Source organism: Capronia coronata (assembly GCF_000585585.1).
Source record: "Capronia coronata CBS 617.96 chromosome Unknown acBCG-supercont1.6, whole genome shotgun sequence".
NCBI lineage: Eukaryota > Fungi > Ascomycota > Eurotiomycetes > Chaetothyriales > Herpotrichiellaceae > Capronia > Capronia coronata.
The window spans coordinates 1480524-1502161 of NW_006912898.1; the positions used below are offsets into that span (position 1 = coordinate 1480524).

Sequence of the window (21638 nt, forward strand, 5' to 3'; positions counted from 1 at the left end):
GGAGTCGCTGGATGCAGCATTGCGCAAAGCATGGAGTATGGGGAGTTACGTGACAAGGCATGCAACATTGCAATGCGCATCGAAGCAAGTTTTATTGTCTTGGGAAGATCAAGCGCGAGCATTGCTGATCCCCCTGCATGGCTTTAGCTAGGTACCTAGCTACCACCTAGGTAGTATTCTACCCCCATAATAAAGATGTAATCAACATGAAAACTGGACTCCGACGACTGTTTCTCACTTAATCAGAGTAGGTGCCCCTTCCCTGGATACTAGTAGAGATATAAGTAGTAGGAATAACTGGAATCGAAGCGTCCTTCCTAGTGTCTACTCATTCGATGGCTAGTATAAGTATTCACTTCAACTTTATCAACCGCTCTGTCACGGTCATTGGCCAACACCAGCAGTCGCCGCCAACACCTCTTTCACAGCTTCCAACAACTTGGGATGTATACTTGCAGGAGCGGCAACCAAGCCCAGATTCGACTCGAGGTTTCTGCCCAAACCAAAGTCAAAGGGCTTACCACTCGTATCTGACAAGACGCCGCCGACCTCGGCATAAATGAGCTGGCCACCAGCATGATCCCAGACCGAGGCCCTGTACGACCTATCCGGCGGGATGCGGACCATGGCATCAAACGCACCGACGGCCAAACCGATATATTTCATCTGCGACGACCAGATATCCGTGCCCGGCCAGGTCGTGGAGCCGAGCCTCTCAGCGATAGCGCGATGGATCTGGTGCGTGATATTGTCGCTGGCGACAGAATCGACCCAACGTATCTTGGCCGGATCGACGACCTCTGCGATCCTTCCCAACCTCTGAGGCGTTTCCACTCGGCCCCGTGCAATCGGCCTGATATACGCTCCCTGGCCCACGACGGCGGACAGCATCCGACCCAGCCCCTTGCTGTCGATGAGATCTTCACGCACCTCACCGCCCTCTCCAATGAGCAGGTTCGGACACCCGAGCACGCCGAGTTTCTGTTTCCCACCCTCCACGAGGGCCAGACATACCGCGTACTGCTGGTTGCGCATGAACGTGGCCGTGCCGTCGACGGGATCTAAGACCCAGTTCCGCCCGCTTTGGGATCCGGCTTTGGCGCCCAGGTCGATTGTCGCGAGCATCTCCTCCTTGGAGCCGATTTTGCCCGGGAGCTCCTCGCTCGGCGGATCGTCTAGTGAAGTCGTAGACACGAGCTCCCATACCCGGTCGCAGAGCGCGGCGTTTCCTCGGAGCGCTTCGGCGTCTTCTTCGCCGATGAAGCCGTCGGCTGGGAAATTGCGGTGCAGGGCACTGATGATGAGCGCTTGCGCGGCGAAGTCGGCTATCGTCACGGGGCTGGCGTCGCTTTTGTCAATGGCGCCTTTGTCGAGCGCGGTCACGATGCGTTTGGTGAGTAGCGACGCGCGCTGGACGGTGAGCAGGGCGATGGAGAGTTCATGACTGTAGGGATTGTCGGCTGTCATGACGGAAAGCGCGGAAAAGCGTGTCGACTGTGGCTGTGGCTGTGGCTGAAGTTGATTTATATGTACAGGGTGTTTGCAAACGAATGGCTGCTATGTATACTTATACTGCACCGAGTAAGGACCAATGATCAATTCGTGAAGTACTAGTATAATAAGGCAGTTAGATGCCTTAATTAAGGTAGGTTTGAAGGGGTTCAGTTGGTTTGAAAAGGAGTAATGCAAGATGACATCAGACATGGATGTGGATCCTCCATTTGAAGTTATGAATTTTCAATACAGTGATTATGCAAAATCTCGGCGCCATCGGAACTCCATTTCCAGTGCGCTGGTCTCGGGATGGTGTTGGAGACGCGAGTTAGATTGGACACCGGAGTATCGGCGATTGCCAAAATACCTTAATATGATTCCCGGAACCAACGTCGAACGCTTTGACCTGTCTTTCGTCAAAGACTATTCGGACTCCAGTCGCACGTATTTGAGTAGATGATTGAGCTGTCCTTGATCTTATCCCTGCATACATTATTGGCCGGTGAACATTATCGCTTGTGGCATACTCGAACTGGTTCTTGTCGAAGGAGTATGAGCGGCAATGGGGCGGGACAAGGGCCACATCGAGCCGTATCGCAAGGGTTGATAAGTGATATTCGATGGCTCCTGAAGGCGAAGGAGGTGCGTATTCATCCAGGGACAGTGTGGATAGACAGCGGCCATTGATCTACCCAGAAGAAATTGAAAAGGTGACGTCTAAGGACACGATTCGACGCTTGCGAACCGTCTCCCTGTTGTTCAACCTTATTTAGCCGATATGGGACATTTTCTCGACGGTTCCTGCTGCATACTCAGAGCCAGGACGGGGTAGGAAAGTCAGCTGTATTCTCAAGAGCGCCCCAATCGAAGGATATCTGGTCAAGCTCGGCGAAAGAGAAGGGCGCCTGAGGTGTGTTGCTTCCACTGGACTCAACCCCGGCGGTCAACGATAGTAGTTGGAGGTATTGGTTGTGATATCGATCATTGTCGGGCGTCGGAGTGTCAGAGAACTGGGCTGCATCTGCGGAGCCTGTTTCGGACTCTGGCGGTCGCTGCCCATGTCGCCACCCGGCGGCTGTGCAGTCAAGGTCCGCTCGGTTTCTGTTGTGCTCGATGTGACTGTGTCCGGCGTTCTTGTCGTGCATCGAGGTCGTTGCCATCCTCCCATTGACGGAAGACCTGCTGCTTAGGTCTGCCAGAGTCCTGGATACGACCAGGTCAAATGCGTCACGTTTGCCTCGGAAATTAGGGAAGTGCTCGACCATCCCCCACAGGACAGACGAGCAGGTACGCACGAGCGATTCGAGATGGCGAAATGTGATACGCTCTTGGACTGAATGCGACTTCACGTACGCATACATCAAGGCGGTTCCTGCCGAGAACAGGGTTTCCACTGCCAGCCAATATATGGTGAGTTGGTGCTTCGTGAAGAACCGGCGGTATAGCTGGATTGTGTTGCTTGCGGCATCTGCAAGTGCCAGTAAGCCCTGCTCAGACGGAGTAGGGATGTTGAGCGAGGGCTGGTATAGGTAGAGGAGCGCGGCATAGTAGGTGACTTCGAAGTTCTCCAGGTTTTTATGTTCACGGTGGGTTAGCGTCTCCGGTCGCGGCGTGTCGTTGTACCAGCTCTGTAGACGGTGGCACATTTGCTGTTGCCAAACACTCAGATCGACCGGGATGTATGCTAAAGGTGCAGGTGGTTTCTCATACAGCACTACCCGCATTTCGGATTGCAGTTGGCGGTACCGAAGCAGGTGGAGAGCGACACGCTTCGGCTTAGGTGTCGATTCATCAGCCACTACAATACCGTTTGAGGTGATGTTCTCGTCGTTCTCTTGACTGAAGACCTGTCTAGGTCAGCATTTGGTGCCATTGGGGTTTGCTCAAGATACGGTACCTTGGCCATGATGACGCCGTCAGATAGAGATGATGGCAGACCCAGAGTTATTGAGATGTTGATATCCATCGAATACGCAACCCAAAAGGTTCTCCTCCTATCTTCGAGCGTCAAATCATCCAGCTTGTGTGATGGTGGAGGTTCTTGGTGGAGGCCAAGTTCGACTGCCAGGCGCATGGCTGTGCCCACTGTCTTCCAGGTAGCCCATTCTATGGGATGGTGGTAAGAGTACTGCGCAATAAGCAGAAGAGCCTGAACGCCCCTTACATCGCTCGGTAGGCCGGCTTCATTGATGGCCTTGAGCGCCGTCTTGTGATATCGCTCCGCCATCGACGTTGGTATCCTCCATGGGTCATACTTCTGCAGTAACAACAACGCTACTGCGAAGACTTCAAACACGAAAAACACTGCCAATTTATGATCTGTGCTGGCTTCAGTCAAGTCGACCGTCCGTGTGGTGCTACTGAGAAGCTCGAACTTTTGTACCAATGTTGGTTCATGGAGTAGGGGTAAACTCTGGTTCGCAAAGTTGAAGTAAGCCCGGAAAAGGTTCTGCGCGCCTTCTCTCGTGGGCATTGAGATCGGGGAAGTGTCGAATTCATCGGGGGAAAGGGCTTTCTCCTGGAGTCCTTGCTCGAGGTCAGGTCTTTCAGCTCCGTGTGGGGTAATTTTTGTTCTCATAAGCTCTGTCAACAGCACATCAGAGAGTGCTGGCTCCTCGGTAGGGCCGTGTTGTGCCAATGCCATTGCCAGTGTCGTGTCGAGCGTGTTATTCATTGGCGTGGGTGGGTGAGCTTCCACATTTTGACGAGGCCGGTTCGGGGGGTATGAATCCGCCAGATGAGAAGCCGGAACAGTCACCGACGTAGTAGGAGATCTTGAAGTCGTCTCATGATCGGTGTCATGGATATGATGCTCCTGGAGCTTCGACTCAAGAAGAGCTATACGTTCTTCCAGGTCGCGGACATAGCTGTATTCGAAACGTTACTTGATGTTGGGCAAACGAGGCTGAGGCTAAGATCAAGACCTTCTGGGCACATGCCGCGATGTCAGCGCATCGTAGTTCACACATTCTGTCCCGGCAAGTTCGCACAGGCTGCATCTCTGTGAAGATGGTTAGTGCAACTGTTCCCAACCGGTGCCACGATCATTGACACTTACAGGGAGCTTCTGATCACATCGCTTCTTCTTCCGTCGGCACCGGATACAGGCTGTAATATTGGTCTTATTCGAACGGGTCCCCGATGGCATCTGGACATGCTTTTCGAACACGGCCATCAGCGAAATGTGTTGATTGAGGTGGCAAGATCAAAGCGGCTAGGGGCAGCCGGCCCGGGAGAATAGAATAGCCGTTTCTGATCTCCTTTGTTGATCTTGGTTCTATTGACAATGCTGAGAATTCTCCGCAACCAGGTGGTCCTCGTCAGCACCGTGTATTGTACACGTGGACTCCATCATGGACGTGGAACATTTGTACTCTCTCAGCAAAGAGGAAGCAGAGGTCGAAATTACCTTATCTCCATAGCCCTAGCTAGTGGGGTGATGGGGTCGTATATAGCCAATGGCGGCAGATGCCGCCCTCCTTACCCTGTTGCGGTAGTAACGATAACGGGCCCTGGCCTTGTCCGACCCCATATTTCCTTATCTCGCATACTGGCCCGTTATCTCTCGCTCACATGTCCGCCAGCCTTTCTAGAAGCAGTCAGCGAGGATAAGAGGACCAAGCGTGGACGAAGCTCGGCTCTACAAGTCAGGAGAAATGCTTGTATGGTCTCCCAGCGTCAAGATTTAGCTTTAAGGTATGGAGTTTCTCACAGTAGCCAAGTTCATCTACCTATCACTTCAACTACCTAGGCAGCGATCATAGCCGACTGCGGACGACTGTCTGGAGTTCTCGAAGGGTCTCGCCCATGAAGGATGCACTTCCGACGCTCTCCTTGTCAGCCCACGCCCATCGATCGGCGTATTTCTTGTCCAGTTTGCCTTGGAGAGAGTCCAGGATCAGATCACCAATGACGGTAAGAAACTTGAATCCGTGCCCTGAATCACCGGTGGCGATATGGAGACCCTTGATGGCTGGGTGTGGCGCAATAATGAAATCGGTAGACTTGGTTTTGGAAACCCTTTTGGGACCCAGCGTCAGCATTTTGATTCCCCACACAGACACAGCGGGGGCTGGACATCAACTTACCAACAGATCTTGCTTCGATCAAACGGTCGGTCAGCCAGTTCTGGCATGAGTTCACGCAGGTTATCGCGGATGCCGGCTTCTACTTCCAACGGTATCACATCGGTAGGGTTGGTGACGACAGTTCGAGGAAGCGACGTCTTGATCTTCTTAGACGGATGCTCCGGATGAGGGATAGAAACTGTATTTCGAAATGGGAGCGTCCGGAGGAGGCACTTCATCTCGCCTTTGTAGGGCGGGAAAAGGTTCAAGCCGGTGCTGAGATTGGTCGTGATTGACATATTCTTCCATTTGGCAGTCTCCTCGTCGGTCACTTTGATCCATGCCACGGGAATACCGGCGGACACGGTCACATCGTCCAGGTATACCAACTTGTTCGACCAAGCACCAGCTGCGACCAATACCAACGGTGCATTCAATACTTGGCCATTCTCCAAAACAACACCAGATGTTTTCCCATTTGCGACGCACACCTTTTCCACGGCGACTCCGCACCGGAAAGAAATGGACGGATGGGACAAGCAGCGCTCGTAGTAAACGCGAGTGAATTCTTTCGCGTCCACCCAAGCATCCTTGAGGTTACAATAACCTACGTTCCACTCCCGGCAGCCGTTCAAGCGCGCTTCTGGTACGAGTTGTGCCCCAGGACCGTGAATACGTTGATAGATGGCTTCAGGTGTAGACATCTCCACCAGCACACTGTCGCCATCTCGTTTTCGAATATTGACCATACACTGCTTCCAGTTCTCGAGCAGTGGTCCGGGCTTGCCATCGGTCACGAATGTCATGCCTTGCTTGAAGTAATACGGGCTGAGCTCTGGATCCTCTTCAATCTTCTGCTGGGCTTCCTCAGCAAGCTGAGAGTAAACAGGATCGGCATAGTCTGCAAGCTCTCAGCACGGTCCCATGCAATCGGCACCATGTTAGCAGGGGCAATACGTACCAGCTCGTATACACCTGGTGGTGTCGACGCTGGCGCCATCTTCGACCGGCGGTACGAGGCGATCAATGACAGTCACTCTGGTCGAGGGGTGGCGATGGGCGACGGCCAGGGCGGTCGACAAGCCAAAGACCCCTGCGCCAACGATAATCAACGTATCTGGGAAAGCTTCGGCCATGATGCTTGGTTGAGCAATCTTCACAAATCGCGAATCGATCGATCAGTCTACATTTTATAGACAACCACGAATCAGGCCGCAAATTTCAGCGGCCATCGCCGCCCAGTGGATGCGCCCATTGACAACATGAGGCCGACCAGCAAGCCCTGGGATCCGCACATCACTGCTGCGATAAGCTAACTGACAGATCTCCCGCGTTAGTGCTGCTACCCCGTCGGCCCTGTCGCCGACCATATCAAGTGGATACAAGGCCAGCTGTGGAGCCGGCGGCGGCGGATACCGCTCGTTGGCGCTGTTTACCGCCATCTGCATATCCCAAACCGGGGGTATATCAAGTACTCCCTATCTTCCCTTACGAAATGGATAGGTGAGGACGAGTCTTTCTTGCAAATCAACCTTTGAGCTCTCCCAAAATGGACTTTGTCGAGCCCCTCAAGAAAAATGCAGACGCTCTCGTCATATCACCACACGACGGAGAGGACGTGGTGGTGGACACCTCGTTATGGTCGGACAAAGAAGAGAAGGCTGTTCTTCGCCGGACGGACCTGATGCTTATGCCCGCCATCTGGGTCATGTATTTGTTTTCCTATGCGGACCGCACAAAGTAAGGGATTTTCTCCTCCACCCCAGTGTGAAGACGACGGACGGCCTGGCTGACCACGACCACAGTATTGGCAATGCGAAAGTCGCCGGCATGGCGACAGACCTCCATCTGTCCTCGAGTCAATACTCGATGTCGCTGGTGATATTTTTCATATCATATGTGGTGTTCGAGGTCCCGAGTAACCTCATCCTCTCCAAGACTCGTCCGTCCATCTACCTTACCATCATGATGGCGGCCTGGGGCATCGTGACCTGCTGCATGGGCACGGTCAAAAGCTATGGGGGCTTGCTGGCCGTTCGCTTCATCATTGGTGTGTTGGAGGCTGCCTACGCCCCTGGTGTCACTCTCCTGCTCTCGACCTGGTACAAGAAGGACGAACAGGCTCAACGCTTCTCCATCTTCTACTCCGCGGCTGTCCTCTCCGGCGCCTTTGGAGGGATTGTCAGCGGCGCCATCACAGGCCATCTCGATGGCGCTCGCGGTATCGCTGGGTGGCGATGGCTTTTTGTGAGACCGTAGCACACCCTCAAGGATCAAACAGTGTGACTGACTCTTTGTAGATTGTTGAAGGTGCAGCCACAATATTCGTTGCCATTGTCAGCTTTTTCATCCTCCCCGATTTCCCAGCAACCACGAAGCGTCTATCTCCACGCCAGAAACACATCGCCACGCAACGCCTGTTTGCAGACAACATCTCAAGCCGCACCGAGGACCAGCCGCTCCTCGGTCACTTCGAAGCGGTGAAAGCTTCACTGCTGGACTGGAGAGTTTGGATTCTGACCATGGGATATGTGGTGAGTACACCCTCTCGACCTGGCCATTTGGTACAATCAAATACTAAACCGTCTGCTATCTAGTCCATCGGAGGAGTCACGACAATGTCCTACTTTTACCCAACGCTGGTGGCAGGATTGGGCTACACGTCAACAATGGCACAATACAGTGAGTGACTACAGTCTACTAGTCGCTCTGCGCAACTCGGAATTTCATCTGACATGGGAAACAGTGATGGTGCCCATCTACGGGGCCGCATTTGTCTTTGTTCTGCTCACCGGCTGGCTCAGTGACAGGTACCCCGGCTACCGCGGCCTGACCATTGCCGCTTGGTTGACGTGAGTTTTCTTGGACCCCCTGCATGATCCATTGAGACCTCCAGTCGCTCCGATATAGTTACTGACGCCTCTGCACAGGGTGAGCATGACCTGCGCCATCGTGGTGTCGGCCGTTTACAACTACACGGCGCGTTATGTGATGCTGGTCTTCATGGCGTCGGGAGGCCTGTCTGCAAACGCGCTGTCTCTGGCCTATTGCGCGTCAACGTTCGGCCCGATGCCCCAGGAAGTTCGAGCCGTCAGTTTGGCTTTTGTCAACACACTGGCAAGCCTGTCCGGGATCTACGGCGCATATCTGTGGCCTGCAGCCGACTCTCCGAAATACTTGATGGGGTTCGGCGTCATCTCTGGCTTGTGTGCTGTGGGTGCTGGGATCTATGCTTCTGCACATTTCCTCATCCGCAGATTCCCTCTCTAGAGGCGCTCACCCGATACAAATGGGGTATATAAATACGATAATCATATAGAAAGGTCCTTGGGAGTTCTACACCCTCGACTACTCTCAAGCTGAAGATCAATAATCAAAGGAGGTTGGACTCCATGTTTCACGGTACTATCACGTAGCAACCTCTGTGCAGACTGTACCCAAACGATGTCACTATGGGTATTGCTTTGACCACCTCGTTGATGTTGAATCTACTTCCTCTCTTTGCGCAAACCTTCGAACAATCATAATTGACGGCAGCCCAGAGGAATTGCTCCGAATGGATGTGACTCTTCGTATGGTGGTCACGGGGGCGGTTTGAAGACCTAGTCCGACCAAGCTCGAGAGAACTTCTGCAGAGCCGAGATGTGAAGGCTGTTTGGCTCTCCACGGCGTCAATGGTCTACCTGACCTGACAGTTGTTGGGTTGGATGATTGAGAATGTCTGCTGCCACATGTGAAAAGCGTGGTGAAAGCGATGATCGAACATGCATGCCTCTGTGCCTAGCTAGGTGTAATGATAAGATCAAAGATAAGCCAGTGGAGGAGAAGTCAGACCATTCTCCAAGGCAGGTTAGTGGATAACGCGCGGATTCATTTTTGAAATGATTCGATTACGATGGCGATACTCGTGCTCTCAAGACCACTGTTAAACGTGGCCATATCTTCAGTGTCATATTTGACCGCTTGTGCACTCCACTCCATCACGAAACGTATGACAATATCAATCCCATCTCAGGTCAACGTCTGCCCTGTGATATTGAATTGAACCCGACTAATGCCGTTATTGCCCATCATCCAGAGGGTGCTGAGATTCTGTCCTGTCCAGGCAAAGTTCTGCACTGTATAGTTCGTCTGGATGCGGATAAGAAGCTGGCCGACATCGTCCAAAATATCCACGCCATGTCCGGAACCGGTCAGCACGAGACCTTCTCTACTGACCTTTAAGCCATCAGGGACCCAGTCTTGGGCCAGATAGAAGGCACGTTTATTCGAGACTCTCGTGCCATTGCTGGTGACGTCAAATGCATAGATGGTGCGTTTGCCGGTCGTGTTGAACGTCGCGCCCTGACTGCCTAGCCGGGGATCAATCGTCCCAGAGACCGCACCCGTGTCGGAAATGTAGAGTGTCTTGCCATCAGGAGAGAAGGCAATACCATTGGGCTCCTCCAAACTGTCGTCAATGAGGAAAACTGCTCCGGTCTCTGGGTCGAAGCGATAGCTTGCTGCAGGAAGTTGTGGTGCCGTGTCCGTCAGCCCATTGTACCAGCTATAGTACGGGTCTGTGAAAAATATGTCTTTCGTAGTGGGATGGATCGACAAATCATCGATTGTGTTAAAGTAAAAACCGAAGTAGTTGTTAAGCAGAACCGTTGAGCTATTTGTGGCAGGGTCAACTGTGCGGATCGAGATCCTTTGTTCGATTCCTCCGAGGCTGTCGTTGCCACCGCTCGCGCCGAAGATAATGAGGCCATTCCGGAACGTTCCCCCGTTTGGAGCGTAGATGGGTGGGTTGGGTAGGTATTCGTTGAGCGTTGGTGGGTTCTGGTTCAAGTCGACCACTAGCTGCGGCAACTGGCCTGTGGGAGGTGCCAGCTGGGACAGGAACAATAGATTCTGCTTTGGTGCGTACACGGGAGCTTCATGGACAGCTGGAGACACTGCGAACATGAATTCGTAACTGGGGTTGGGTCCCAGATACTGTAGCCCGCGTTGTCGATCGAACACGACAAAGTTGGCAGTGTCTAAGAGATCCAGAGTTGTCGCATTTTGATCGCTCGTGTTGCGGAAGTCATAGTCAACTTTGCTATTGGAGATAGACCTATTGAAATGATAGGGCAGTACAGCCGCCTGCCATTGTCAGTAATATTCGATCTGCGATGCATCTTATAGCATACATATTTGTTCACGCAGACGACGGTTCCATTGAAGCCACAGTCTTCCACGATCGGCCTGGTCACACCGAACGGCTGGACCTGTGCCCAGACTGTAGCCACGCAGGATAGAGACAGTAAACGTGGAAGGTTCTTCATCGCGCACTAGGCCATCGAAAATCGGTAGGAGAGAAGATGTTGGAATCCGTTTAGAAATTGCGACAAGAGCAGGATTTGAACAATCGCGCCCTCTGCGGGGTCATCCACTGTCTGACATAGACCTGTGTTGACGCCGCGGAGGCCATATGGTACAGCGTCATAGTCCGGAATGGCGAGCTTGTTGTACGTTGTGTGGTGTCATGTTCTGCAACCACTGCTGGAGCTCTGCCAAGAAACCACCTTATGATCCTGGAGATAAGGTCCTGGATTGGACAAAGTAGTTATGGCATGATTTGCAGATCCGCAGTGAGGACCTGGCGCCAGGACAGAGCAAGTAGGTTTGACTGCAGTGGTGTTGAATGTTGTGGGGTTGGATTCAGCTTTGCGGAGAACCCTGTTGATATGCAATTGCCGCTCGGTATTATGCCGTGCGATGCCGGCATTGCTCGACCAGCGGATGGACTCGAGATGCAATTTCCAACTTCATGTCATCATCCCCAGGGATGATTGGACTCGTCTCAATGGCTTAATGGCGTGCTTGTAGTCCTGTGGCATCTTCTATGCCGGCATTCACGCTCGTTGTTGGATTTAATGATTCACCGACAATGTTTGCGATGACCTTTGCTTTGGCTTGGGCCTTTGCAATGCGGTCGTCAAACTCAGTCACCGCTTCGTCCGAGTTGTCTTTAGCAATTGTAGCGCTGTTGGAAGCGAGATGCAGCGCCTCAACATGCTTTCGCAATCGCGCATTCTTGCTGAGAGGCGCAAGTAGTCTTACAGTGTCCGCCAGTTTGGAATGGTCTTTGAGCGTCTGGGAGCTCGTCACTTCATTGTTGGCAGCCTTCTTCACGTTCGGTCCCACGGCAATGGAATCAACGTATCGGGCTTGCCACACAAGGGCTCGGCCATGAAGCTTGCCGAGTTCAAGGGCTTTTTCGTAGCCTTTTTCAATGCCAAAGACCTTGCCTTCAATCATACCGGCATAGCTGCTGTCAGCAACGCCGGCTTCGTATCCTTCCTTATAGTAGCCATCCTCCAGTTCCAGCAGATCATCGAATGGATCGCCCGACATTGCTGACTTTGTTCTGGCCAGTGGACCTTTATGTCGAATTTTGCTGACGGTGTGGGAGGCTTTCAACAATGATATGGGTTGTTAGATGGCACAGAAGCTGCAGAGTTGCACACTTTTCCCACCGCGTGACTGATCATGGGCACCGGCAGACACTGACAAAGAATGCATCGGACCAAAAATCGAGGCTGATTTTGAGATGCGGAGGCTTAATAATAAGCAGTATTTTAGCATCTCGGCAAGGATTCTGATATTGGTATGTACTACTCGCTGCTTTTGTTGCCTGCGGGGGATTTTGTGAGTCTTCTGTCTGCGCCCTCGATGAGAACATTTAGATATCCAAACCACCTTTACAACCTCTACCCGCCCCTTCTGTCAGCCTCTCTGCGACAAAGTACCGTTGGAGTCGCCCCATATCTGCACTAGCCGGCGATATTCCACCAACTCTTCACAGGCATCGTGTGGTGGAGAATTGTCAAGTGATATTGTTCAATATCTTCAAGCGGTCATCAACACCTCGCCCAGGATGGGCGCTGAGAAGATCCTTCCCAAGGAAGGCGAGAGAAATATCCTCATCACCTCTGCATTGCCCTATGTGAACAACGTATGTGTGCGCATTCTTCTTGGCATGGAACATGCTCAACTGACCTCTTTCAGGTACCACATCTAGGAAACATCGTGGGTAGTGTGCTCAGCGCCGACGTCTTCGCTAGGTACAACAAAGCCCGGGGCAGACCGACTCTTTTCATCTGCGGAACAGACGAATATGGCACTGCGACGGAAACGAAAGCTTTGGAGGAAGGTGTCAGCCCAGAAGAGCTGTGTGCAAAATACAACAAAATCCACGCTGAAATCTACGAATGGTTTGAAATAGGCTTTGACAAGTTCGGCCGGACTCCTACTCAACAACATACTCAGATCGCTCAAGAAATATTTCTACAACTCCACGCCAATGGCCATTTGACTGAACATACCAACAGTCAGCCATATTGCGAAAAGCATGGCAAGTTTCTGGCTGATCGCTTTGTGGAGGGTACATGTCCCAAATGTGGCTATGATGATGCTCGTGGCGACCAGTGCGATAAATGTGGAAGTCTCCTCGACCCTCTCGATCTTATTAACCCTCGGTGTAAGGTCGACGGAGCCACTCCTGTGACGAAAGAGACCAAGCATACCTATTTGCGCCTGGATGAGCTTCAGCCCCGGATTGAGGAATGGTGCAACCAGTCGATCGAGCGAGGTGGCTGGTCAAGAAGTGCCAAGCTGATCACAGAAGCATGGTTGAAGCAGGGGTTGAAAGAGAGGGGTATTACTCGGGATCTTGCGTGGGGTGTACCTGTTCCCTTGCCCGGCTATGAACACAAGGTCTTGTATGTGTGGTTCGAAGCTTGCATTGGCTATCCGTCTATCACTGCCAACTACACAGAAGAATGGCAAAAATGGTGGAAGAACCCCGACAACGTCCAATTGTACCAGTTCATGGGCAAAGACAATGTGCCCTTCCATTCCGTCATCTTCCCTGGATGTCAGATGGGTACTGGAGAGAAATGGACTCAGCTACACCACCTCTCTTCCACGGAGTACCTCAACTACGAAAATGGCAAATTCAGTAAGAGTCGTGGTGTCGGGGTTTTTGGCAACAATGCCAAGGAGACCGGCGTGCCTCCTGATGTTTGGAGGTATTATCTGCTGAAGAACCGCCCGGAGTCGGGAGATACCCAATTTGAATGGCGATCCTTCATCGACGGCAACAACTCAGAACTGTTGGCCAAGCTGGGGAACTTTGTCAACAGGATCATCAAACTGGTCAACTCGCCGAAAGCTTACTCCAGCGTGATCCCCGACTTCGACCCGCACAACCTTCCAGCCTCGTTCAAGGAGTCACTGGCCGAGATCACCGAGCTTTTCAAACAGTATCTTGCCGAGATGGAGGCCGTGCACCTTCGCAACGGAGTCCTCGTCGCCATGAAGATTGCTGAAGCGGGTAATGGTCTCATTCAAGCTCATCGTCTCGACAACTCCCTGATCGCAAGTGATCCCACCCTTGCCGCAGCGGTTATTGGAACAGTGATCAACCTCATCTATCTCTGCTCCGCCATCTTTGAGCCATACCTCCCCGCTACCTCTGCATCGATACGAAAGCAACTGAATGTGGACTTTTTGCAGATCCCATCTGAGGACGATGTCGCCGATGGGTGGCTGCCAACATACATCAAGCCAGGCCACAAGATTGGGAAGGCTGAATATCTGTTCACGCGCATTGATGAGAAGAAAGCAGACGAGTGGAGGGAGTACTTCGGAGGAAGCCAAGCCGAGCGGGAAAAGAAAAAGACAGAAGAGGCCGCCATTGCGGCCAAGAAAGCCGCTCAGAAAGAGAAAGCTAAGGCGAAGAAAGCGGCACAAAAAGCCGCTGCTGCTGGCGGTGAGGGCGTTGAGAAGAGCGCAAAGGGCGGCAAGCAAGGCAAGGAGCTGGCAAACGGAGTGGCTGAGGTTGGAGAGGATGCAGCGGTACAGAAGGTTACTGATGGTGTCGCCCAGGTAACACTACCCACGTCTTGACGAATAGTACAAGGGTACGGCCTTGCTACGGAAAGTACTGTGCTTGATGTTGTCTAGAATCAGAGGGCGATAAGTTTGGAGCAGACACGAGCCTTCAACAGCTCATGTCAGCCGTTCGCTCTACAAAGTTATGGTAGCCTCGGAAGACTGAGATGTACACATCTTGCAGGAATAGAACACGGATAGGAAGGAAAGGGGCGATTATTCCCTCGAAGGCAATGAAAGGCTGTCTCGTGTCCGTCAAGGCCACCTCTGTACGGATTGGTCATGTTCAATAGTAATAACGGGACGACCTGCTCGTTGACATGGGCGGGAAGTAAAGGTCCACTGCATTGGGGTACCCACTGGCAGTCCGCGGATCAATTTCGTCCGCGCCGCGGACAAATCCAATAATGACCGCAGACGCCGCAGACGACCACCAGAATGATGAAAAGGTATTGCACTCGTGTCCTATGTGGCGTTTCGTTAGATACTTGTGTTGTTTTCGAGGCGTGGCTGACCAAAAAGGTCGTTAACCACTCGTCGTCGGTCGCCCTCATGATGCTGGAGGCAGTGGTAGACTGGCCTCAGAGTCTGTCCGAATAGGGGACTACAGCCTCGCGCACCCTTCCTCCTTAACTTATTTACTCGGGGTCGTAGTAAACATCGGTCCCTTTCCGCTGCTGTTCGGTACTCACTGTCAGATGATGGCCAGAACATGCCATTTGCTGATCCCAATGATGGTACCCTCTTCCACGCCAGCTAGAGAGAAAAGTAGTCTTAGGTGAACAGCACTGATCTGGAGTATGTTTGCAACCTATGGTCCGATTTCACACAGCTAATCTTGACTCGCTGTGAGCGTCTACGCAGCATCTGCCATGGCCCGTTCCGCCACACTGACAAGCCAGTCGATGACTTCCTGCTTGGACGACTCCATCGGACAGTGGTCGGCCTTGATGCTCGTCACGTCGACCTTGTTTCCACTTGCTTTCTCGATGATGTCGATCCCCTCTTTCTGGACTTCCGGTGGGATACATCGATCCTCCTCACACAGGAGATATGATACCGGCACGTCCTTGTACCCGGGGTACGTCAGTTCGCTGCCAAAGCTGGCCGAGGAATGCTTGGGCATCGATCTGACAAGCGCTTCACCCCGTTCCAGGGGAATGTTCTGGACTATGATACCGGCAGTCGCGGCGGGGTTCCCTTGGTACATCCAGCCAGTTTCCTGTAGGATCGACCATACGGTTAACGACAAGGTCGATGTGAAAAAGGAGACAAGACAGGCAAATCATAGGACAGGCAGATGGAATGAAACCAGGTGAGGAAGGTGTAGTAGAGATGGGAAAAGATAACTGACATCAACTCTTATGTCGATCGTCTGGTCAGGGGGGGCCTGGCCTAGTACACTCGCCGCTGTGGCGCCGACCGCTGGCACCAAACAGCTCATGTACGCCAGCCTCACAAGTCCGCCGGACTTTCCTTGCTTCTGTCTCTCTGTGGCCGGAAGCCCCTTCACGCTCTGGGTCGCTGGAACTCCGCCGTACGAGTGCGCAACTAGGACCACATGTTTCCCCTGGTCTGCAAGCTTTCCCACTTCTTGGGCGATGAACGACGCGTCGTCGTACATCGTGGGCAGTACCCCCTCGCGGCCCTTTCCAGACGATGGGCCTACGCTGGGCATATGGATGGCCTTGATCTCAAAGCCCTGGGCCGCAACCGCGTTGACGACATCTGCGTAGTATTCGGGAGTGGAAAAGGAACCAGTAACAAGAATGATAGATGGTTTGGACATGGTGAGAGAGCTTGCACTGGGCAAATGATACCGAAGCTGGTGCTGATAGAGACAATAACGTGTTTGTGGCTTGGTGGATGGAGTAGAAGCATTGCCAGTATGCTGGAATCCTTGATCTATTTATCCATTTGCCGTCCATCGACAGCGGGAGGAGTCCATTGACTTCTTCCGCATTATTAATTTCGTCCTGGGCCTGAATACTTCGTGATTGGTGTTGAGTCGTTCGAATATCAGGCAGGAGGGGTATGCATTAGAAATGCCCGAGGTTAGTTTCTGACCATCAGAAACAAGTGGCCGGTGGATGACGAAGACCCCTACCGTATTAAGTATGTCGAGCACGCGTCAAAATCGTCCGACGTTCGAGGGCCAGTGCATGGGCGGGCTTGAGGCTTGCAACAATGCGAGGATCGCGGCTCGGACGAAGAGCCGGAGATGTTCTTGTCCCGAATGATGGTGGTGCAGAGTTTGGCCGGCCTTACCGAGTAGAATTAAAGACTACGTTCGGCAATGAACCCTCGACCGTAGCAGAGTTGCGCATCTGGAACCGTATGATCCACCCTGTAGCCTTGGCGCTCTCTAATTGGCCGCGTCGGGACAGTGCAGGTTCGAAGTAACTCCAGACCGGCAGCGCAAGTTGGAGATTCACCACATCGCGACTTGAAACATTTCTCATGGGCAGTTGACGCGTCTACCATCTTCAGATCATTGCTCTCTTGCTAAAATCGTCTTTGCGCCTGACATACATCCCGATTTTATTTGGCAGAGCCACCTTAACGGTCCTCCGCGGCCAGTGGCATTCCATACAGATTCGACAAAATGTCAGGCCTCTTTGGTAGCGCAGCGTCAGCCACCGCGGCGTCAAGCACCACGGGAGACGTCTCAAAAGATGTCGCCCTGACATCGCCTCCCGAAGACAGCACATCCGATCTCCAATTCTCCCCGGCAGGCGATTTTCTAGCAGTCGCATCATGGGACAAGAAAGTCAGAATATACCAGGTGAACGAGCAAGGTCAAAGCGAAGGCAAGGCAGCCATGGACTTTGAAGCTCCCGTATTAAGTTGTGCATGGTCAGAAGTATGGAGATACGTTGCTACCTCTTCTGGGAGAGAGCTGACACGTGTATTAGGATGGTACCAAAATCGCAGGCGCCGGCGCCGACAAAACCTTCCGGTTACTCGATCTTGGATCTGGAAACATGACGCCCCAAACCCTTGTCGCGCACGAACAACCTGTACGAACATGTCGCTTTGCGACAATCGGCAATTCGCCTATCTTGATCACCGGCTCGTGGGATAAGACTGTCAAATACTGGGATTTCCGGTCACCAAACGCCGTTGCAACACTACAATGTCAAGAACGAGTCTACACAATGGACGTCAAGAACAAGCTGCTGGTCATTGGGACGGCAGACCGATACATCAACATCGTCAACCTCGATTCGCCGGAGAAGTTCTACAAGTCAATGCAGTCGCCGCTCAAATTCCAGACCAGAGTGGTCAGTTGTTTCACTGACGCCACGGGCTTTGCTGTGGGCAGTATTGAAGGCCGATGTGCCATTCAATACGTGGAGGAGAAGGACTCGGCCAACAACTTCAGTTTCAAATGCCATCGGGATACTCCGACTACGGGCCCCAACCGAGATGTCTCCAATGTATATGCTGTCAACGCCATCTCTTTCCATCCCATACACGGCACTTTCTCCACGGCAGGCAGTGACGGCACGTTCCACTTCTGGGACGGCAACGCCAAACATCGACTGAAGGGATATCCGAACGTCGGCTCACCGATCACCGCAACAGCATTCAACAGACAAGGCACTGTTTTTGCGTACGCAGTTTGCTATGACTGGAGCCAAGGCTACCAAAAGAACACTCCACAGACCCCTAATAAGATCATGCTTCATGGTGTGCAACCAGAGGAAGTGAAGCCGAGACCCGGTGGGAAGAAGAGGTGATGAAAGAAAGCACAGCCAAAACGAGCCGAAGGATAGCTCATGTACGATTTGGCACTGAAGTCGCCCCAGCACTTGACTGGACAACAGGCCCGTCTGTATGAATGAATGTAAGGGACTTCATGCCAGGCGAATGGCCATGGGCAGGTTGACGGGTACACCGTGGGGACTCGAATCTTTCGCCACTAATCTGCAATACTCGCCGCTGTTAACAAGGGCCAAGCCCAGCTAATGCCTCTGGTGAGACTGGACAGCGAGATTTGGGCAGCACCTCGAAGGAATGTAAAGAATTCGGTGAGAGGACGACGTGGAACTCCAGATTGGCCTGCAATTGTCATAACAGATTCCGGACAAGACTTCCTCCTTCCGGCTGCAGGAGCACTGTTAGCCTGTTTGGCTCTTTAGAACAGAGAACCACATAAATTCGAGAATCGATGATAACCCCGCCTGAAGCTATACTGGTCTGAAATATCCTTGAATGAGTTCAGGATTAAAACGTGTAACCATGCAGAGAGGAAACACGGTCAGACTCCAGATTGATGAATGGAAACAAGGCCATGAAACGTGTGCAAGCTTAAAGAGCAAGAACCAATGTCATTTTCCCGACCTTCAGTGCTCCCAACTCGCCCGAGGATCCTCGCTAATCCTATAACTACCAGTACCCAGGTTACCATGCCATGCTATGCTTTGCTCAATTTATACCCACCCCTTCGGTGATTCGTCATGCAGTTTGCTTATAAAGACGAAGACAAAGACAAAATCCATCGCCCACCAGCCCAAGTCGCTTTTTCTATAGCCCTGATGTGCTGCTTTGACTTGGTGTGGCTGCTTTGGTGCAACAAACGGATCGATACATGCATTTGCTGGTACCGACCATTTCCTTTTTGGACATCTCGGCTGGGGAACTTGGCCATTGCAGACCGCATCTTCCGATTCGCGTCCATGGCCATCGTCACCATCCTTTGAGATGATGGCCACTTTCGCTTAGTTCACGTCCATGCCATCCTCCTCATCACCCTCTGTTTCTTCGGCCGTCTCGCTCGGTCGGTGGCTCCGCCTACGGTATCGGTACCCACTTCCCAACCCGAACCCGTCGGCACCTTCGTCCAATTCCTCGCCGCCCACGACGCGGCCTTCCATATCCACAACCTCGCATAGCTCCATCAGACTCTGCCGACTAAGGCTCCTGAACCCCTCAGTGCGGACGACTCGGCCCCAGTTCATCAGGCAGAATCGGGCGGCACGCGCTCTCAGCCACTCCTCGTCCGTGCGTCCGGCACGCTCCCAGATCACTGCGGCATGATCGATGTCAATTTCGCGCGATAGCCGATTGACGCAGAGAAGGCGGAGTTTCGGCATGTCGTATAGATTGGCCATCACGAGCATCCCAGCCACATCGGTCAAGTCTCGACAGAAGACTGGGTGTGGCGCAATACTGTCGGTGTACAGGTAGTACAGAAAAGCGCGAACAACCGAATAGGGTTCGGGAATGTGCATTCGCGAAGTATGGAACTCGATCATTTTCGACGCGTACAGTCGTTTGAAGTGCGGCCAGCGGGCTTGGAGGATCATTTTATGTACGTGGATGGGTTGGGAAATGTTGGTGGTTTCCGACTCCGACACAAACATCTGACTGCTAGTCGAGTTGAGCGAGAAGCGAGGATGGGAGTCGGCCTCTGAGATGTCGTCGTCATCGGTTGATTCCAGGTTCGCTGTGATGATGAAGTCGCTCATGCTGGTTTCCGGAGGCTGGTCAAATATTGCTGCAAGATCTGAGCCGAGTCCTGTACCGACGCTCGACGATGTCGTGTGCACTGTCTGTCGTTCAGACGCCAGGATGCGATTCTGCTCGGAAGCCATCGACGTGTCTTGTGTCCCTAGCAAACCGTACCTCTTAAGATCGACCGCTAGGACTTCACTGAGTTGTAGTTCCTGGTTGCCGGGGATAGATTCATCAGCAGGAGACCCAAGTAGCCAAACTTTGGTCCCGTCTTCGTTGATGGTGCAGTAGTGCCATTTGTAGCCCGGTGGAAATATCTCCGGGCCTTCCACGAGCCGCTGCCATCTCAGCGAGTCCAGCTCGAGGGAAGATAGATTGCATTCGGTGTGACGTATATTGGATGCCGGCGTGACAAAGTCTAGCAGGGCTCCTGATGAGCAGACGTGAAAATGGTTTCCTGATGACTGGAACGGGACATGGGGCCCTGAGATGAACTTCAGTGACGATATCGCTCCGGGTGCAGTCGGTTTCTCCCGGCGACTCGACCGGATATGCAGGCTTCCAGAGTTGGCAGTATATGTATCGGTTCGATCGGCGCGGGTGGATTGAGGCCACAGGTCCTGCCTTGTGGCAGGCACACGGCCCATTGTCGAGTATTGTCTGCCAGACCCCGACAAGGCCGGGCTGCCCTTGAGGTCTAGCCACCAGATTTCGGACGACCGTTCCATATCGGCACCGAGACCCCCCAACACCCACAGTCGACCGCCCCAGATCCAGGCACTGTGGTCGAATCTTTGCACGAAGCTCCATGTCTTCGACCAGGTCCACGTCTTTAGGTCCAGGTAGCAGATGTCGTCAAGAATGTAGTTGGCTTCACCTGTCAACCCACCAAGAATGAATAGTTTGTCTTCGTAGACCACGGCGCCATGTCTCGCGCGACCTTTGGGAATAGGTCCTTGGATATCGGGTTGGGTCCAATGATGATCCTTGAGGTTCAGAATCACCACGTCTGACAGATACTCGCGGTGCTCGTTCTCTCCGCCGTAGACCAGAAGCTTGTCGCCTTCGTAGAGCGAGGCTGAATGTCCCATGCGCACACCAGGTATGTCCCCATAGTTGTCCACTAGCGTCCAGTTTAGCGTCTTGAGATTGAGTCTCAGCACGTGATTGTAGACTTCGTCGGTGAATTGATCGAAGCCGCCAAATGCGTAGATCTGGTCGTTTCCGCAGTAGGTCACGGAAGCGTTAACCAGACAGGCCGGCTTCTGACCCGAAGTCTTGGAGATCTTGGGCTTCATGCCATCTCTGGCTGCGACGGCATTCTTGGCGGGGCTGGTCGGCATCAGATAGGTGGAGCCTGTAGGAGTGTTGGTGCCGGATGCTGGAACTCTAGAGGCTGATGAAATGCCACCCCAGGAAGGACCAGCAGCCGGAGAAGAAGTAGGGTGAGACAGATGTGAATGCTGTGCAGACGGAAATGCCATCGTAGGCAATTCTCGGCTTTAGGGGAGCCCGCAGAAGCGGATCACAGGGCGGAGAAGGGGACGGGGAGGGCCAGCCAGCTTGAGGAAATGTCCATTCGCGGCAGATGCACCAGATTGTGCTTAGAGCAGACGTGATGATTGAGATCCTGTTGGCCGCTGCACGCTTTTTGGATCTGGCCTGGCTGAATAATAGGATCTTGAAGTGCCTATG

The 21638-nt window shown here is 52.8% G+C and overlaps 10 protein-coding genes across 10 annotated transcripts; 3 read left to right on the top strand and 7 right to left on the bottom strand.

The window, feature by feature from the left end:
* Nucleotides 1-384: 384 nt before the first annotated feature.
* Nucleotides 385-1467, bottom strand: A1O1_07203 (3'(2'),5'-bisphosphate nucleotidase; the record flags this gene model as incomplete). The annotated part of the gene is made up of 1 exon (XM_007728076.1): nucleotides 385-1467. One exon carries the CDS (start codon nucleotides 1465-1467, stop codon nucleotides 385-387), a length of 1083 nt encoding a protein of 360 aa, XP_007726266.1.
* Nucleotides 1468-2306: 839 nt separating this feature from the next.
* On the bottom strand, nucleotides 2307-4642 carry A1O1_07204 (uncharacterized protein; the record flags this gene model as incomplete). The annotated part of the gene is made up of 4 exons (XM_007728077.1): nucleotides 2307-3341; nucleotides 3392-4361; nucleotides 4419-4495; nucleotides 4553-4642. 4 exons carry the CDS (start codon nucleotides 4640-4642, stop codon nucleotides 2307-2309), a joined length of 2172 nt encoding a protein of 723 aa, XP_007726267.1.
* Nucleotides 4643-5252: 610 nt separating this feature from the next.
* Nucleotides 5253-6697, bottom strand: A1O1_07205 (uncharacterized protein; the record flags this gene model as incomplete). The annotated part of the gene is made up of 3 exons (XM_007728078.1): nucleotides 5253-5514; nucleotides 5583-6462; nucleotides 6523-6697. The coding sequence occupies 3 exons, from the start codon at nucleotides 6695-6697 to the stop codon at nucleotides 5253-5255; spliced, it is 1317 nt and encodes a 438-aa protein (XP_007726268.1).
* A 413-nt stretch (nucleotides 6698-7110) lies between these two features.
* On the top strand, nucleotides 7111-8831 carry A1O1_07206 (uncharacterized protein; the record flags this gene model as incomplete). The annotated part of the gene is made up of 6 exons (XM_007728079.1): nucleotides 7111-7301; nucleotides 7367-7808; nucleotides 7862-8095; nucleotides 8159-8243; nucleotides 8308-8413; nucleotides 8492-8831. 6 exons carry the CDS (start codon nucleotides 7111-7113, stop codon nucleotides 8829-8831), a joined length of 1398 nt encoding a protein of 465 aa, XP_007726269.1.
* Nucleotides 8832-9572: 741 nt separating this feature from the next.
* On the bottom strand, nucleotides 9573-10870 carry A1O1_07207 (gluconolactonase; the record flags this gene model as incomplete). Its single annotated transcript, XM_007728080.1, has 2 exons — nucleotides 9573-10688; nucleotides 10736-10870. 2 exons carry the CDS (start codon nucleotides 10868-10870, stop codon nucleotides 9573-9575), a joined length of 1251 nt encoding a protein of 416 aa, XP_007726270.1.
* A 526-nt stretch (nucleotides 10871-11396) lies between these two features.
* On the bottom strand, nucleotides 11397-11942 carry A1O1_07208 (uncharacterized protein; the record flags this gene model as incomplete). The annotated part of the gene is made up of 1 exon (XM_007728081.1): nucleotides 11397-11942. The coding sequence occupies one exon, from the start codon at nucleotides 11940-11942 to the stop codon at nucleotides 11397-11399; it is 546 nt and encodes a 181-aa protein (XP_007726271.1).
* A 523-nt stretch (nucleotides 11943-12465) lies between these two features.
* On the top strand, nucleotides 12466-14498 carry A1O1_07209 (methionyl-tRNA synthetase; the record flags this gene model as incomplete). Its single annotated transcript, XM_007728082.1, has 2 exons — nucleotides 12466-12543; nucleotides 12597-14498. The coding sequence occupies 2 exons, from the start codon at nucleotides 12466-12468 to the stop codon at nucleotides 14496-14498; spliced, it is 1980 nt and encodes a 659-aa protein (XP_007726272.1).
* An 841-nt stretch (nucleotides 14499-15339) lies between these two features.
* Nucleotides 15340-16272, bottom strand: A1O1_07210 (uncharacterized protein; the record flags this gene model as incomplete). Its single annotated transcript, XM_007728083.1, has 2 exons — nucleotides 15340-15705; nucleotides 15838-16272. The coding sequence occupies 2 exons, from the start codon at nucleotides 16270-16272 to the stop codon at nucleotides 15340-15342; spliced, it is 801 nt and encodes a 266-aa protein (XP_007726273.1).
* An 816-nt stretch (nucleotides 16273-17088) lies between these two features.
* On the top strand, nucleotides 17089-18226 carry A1O1_07211 (uncharacterized protein; the record flags this gene model as incomplete). Its single annotated transcript, XM_007728084.1, has 2 exons — nucleotides 17089-17346; nucleotides 17399-18226. The coding sequence occupies 2 exons, from the start codon at nucleotides 17089-17091 to the stop codon at nucleotides 18224-18226; spliced, it is 1086 nt and encodes a 361-aa protein (XP_007726274.1).
* Nucleotides 18227-19207: 981 nt separating this feature from the next.
* Nucleotides 19208-21427, bottom strand: A1O1_07212 (uncharacterized protein; the record flags this gene model as incomplete). The annotated part of the gene is made up of 1 exon (XM_007728085.1): nucleotides 19208-21427. The coding sequence occupies one exon, from the start codon at nucleotides 21425-21427 to the stop codon at nucleotides 19208-19210; it is 2220 nt and encodes a 739-aa protein (XP_007726275.1).
* Between the last annotated feature and the right edge of the window lie 211 nt (nucleotides 21428-21638).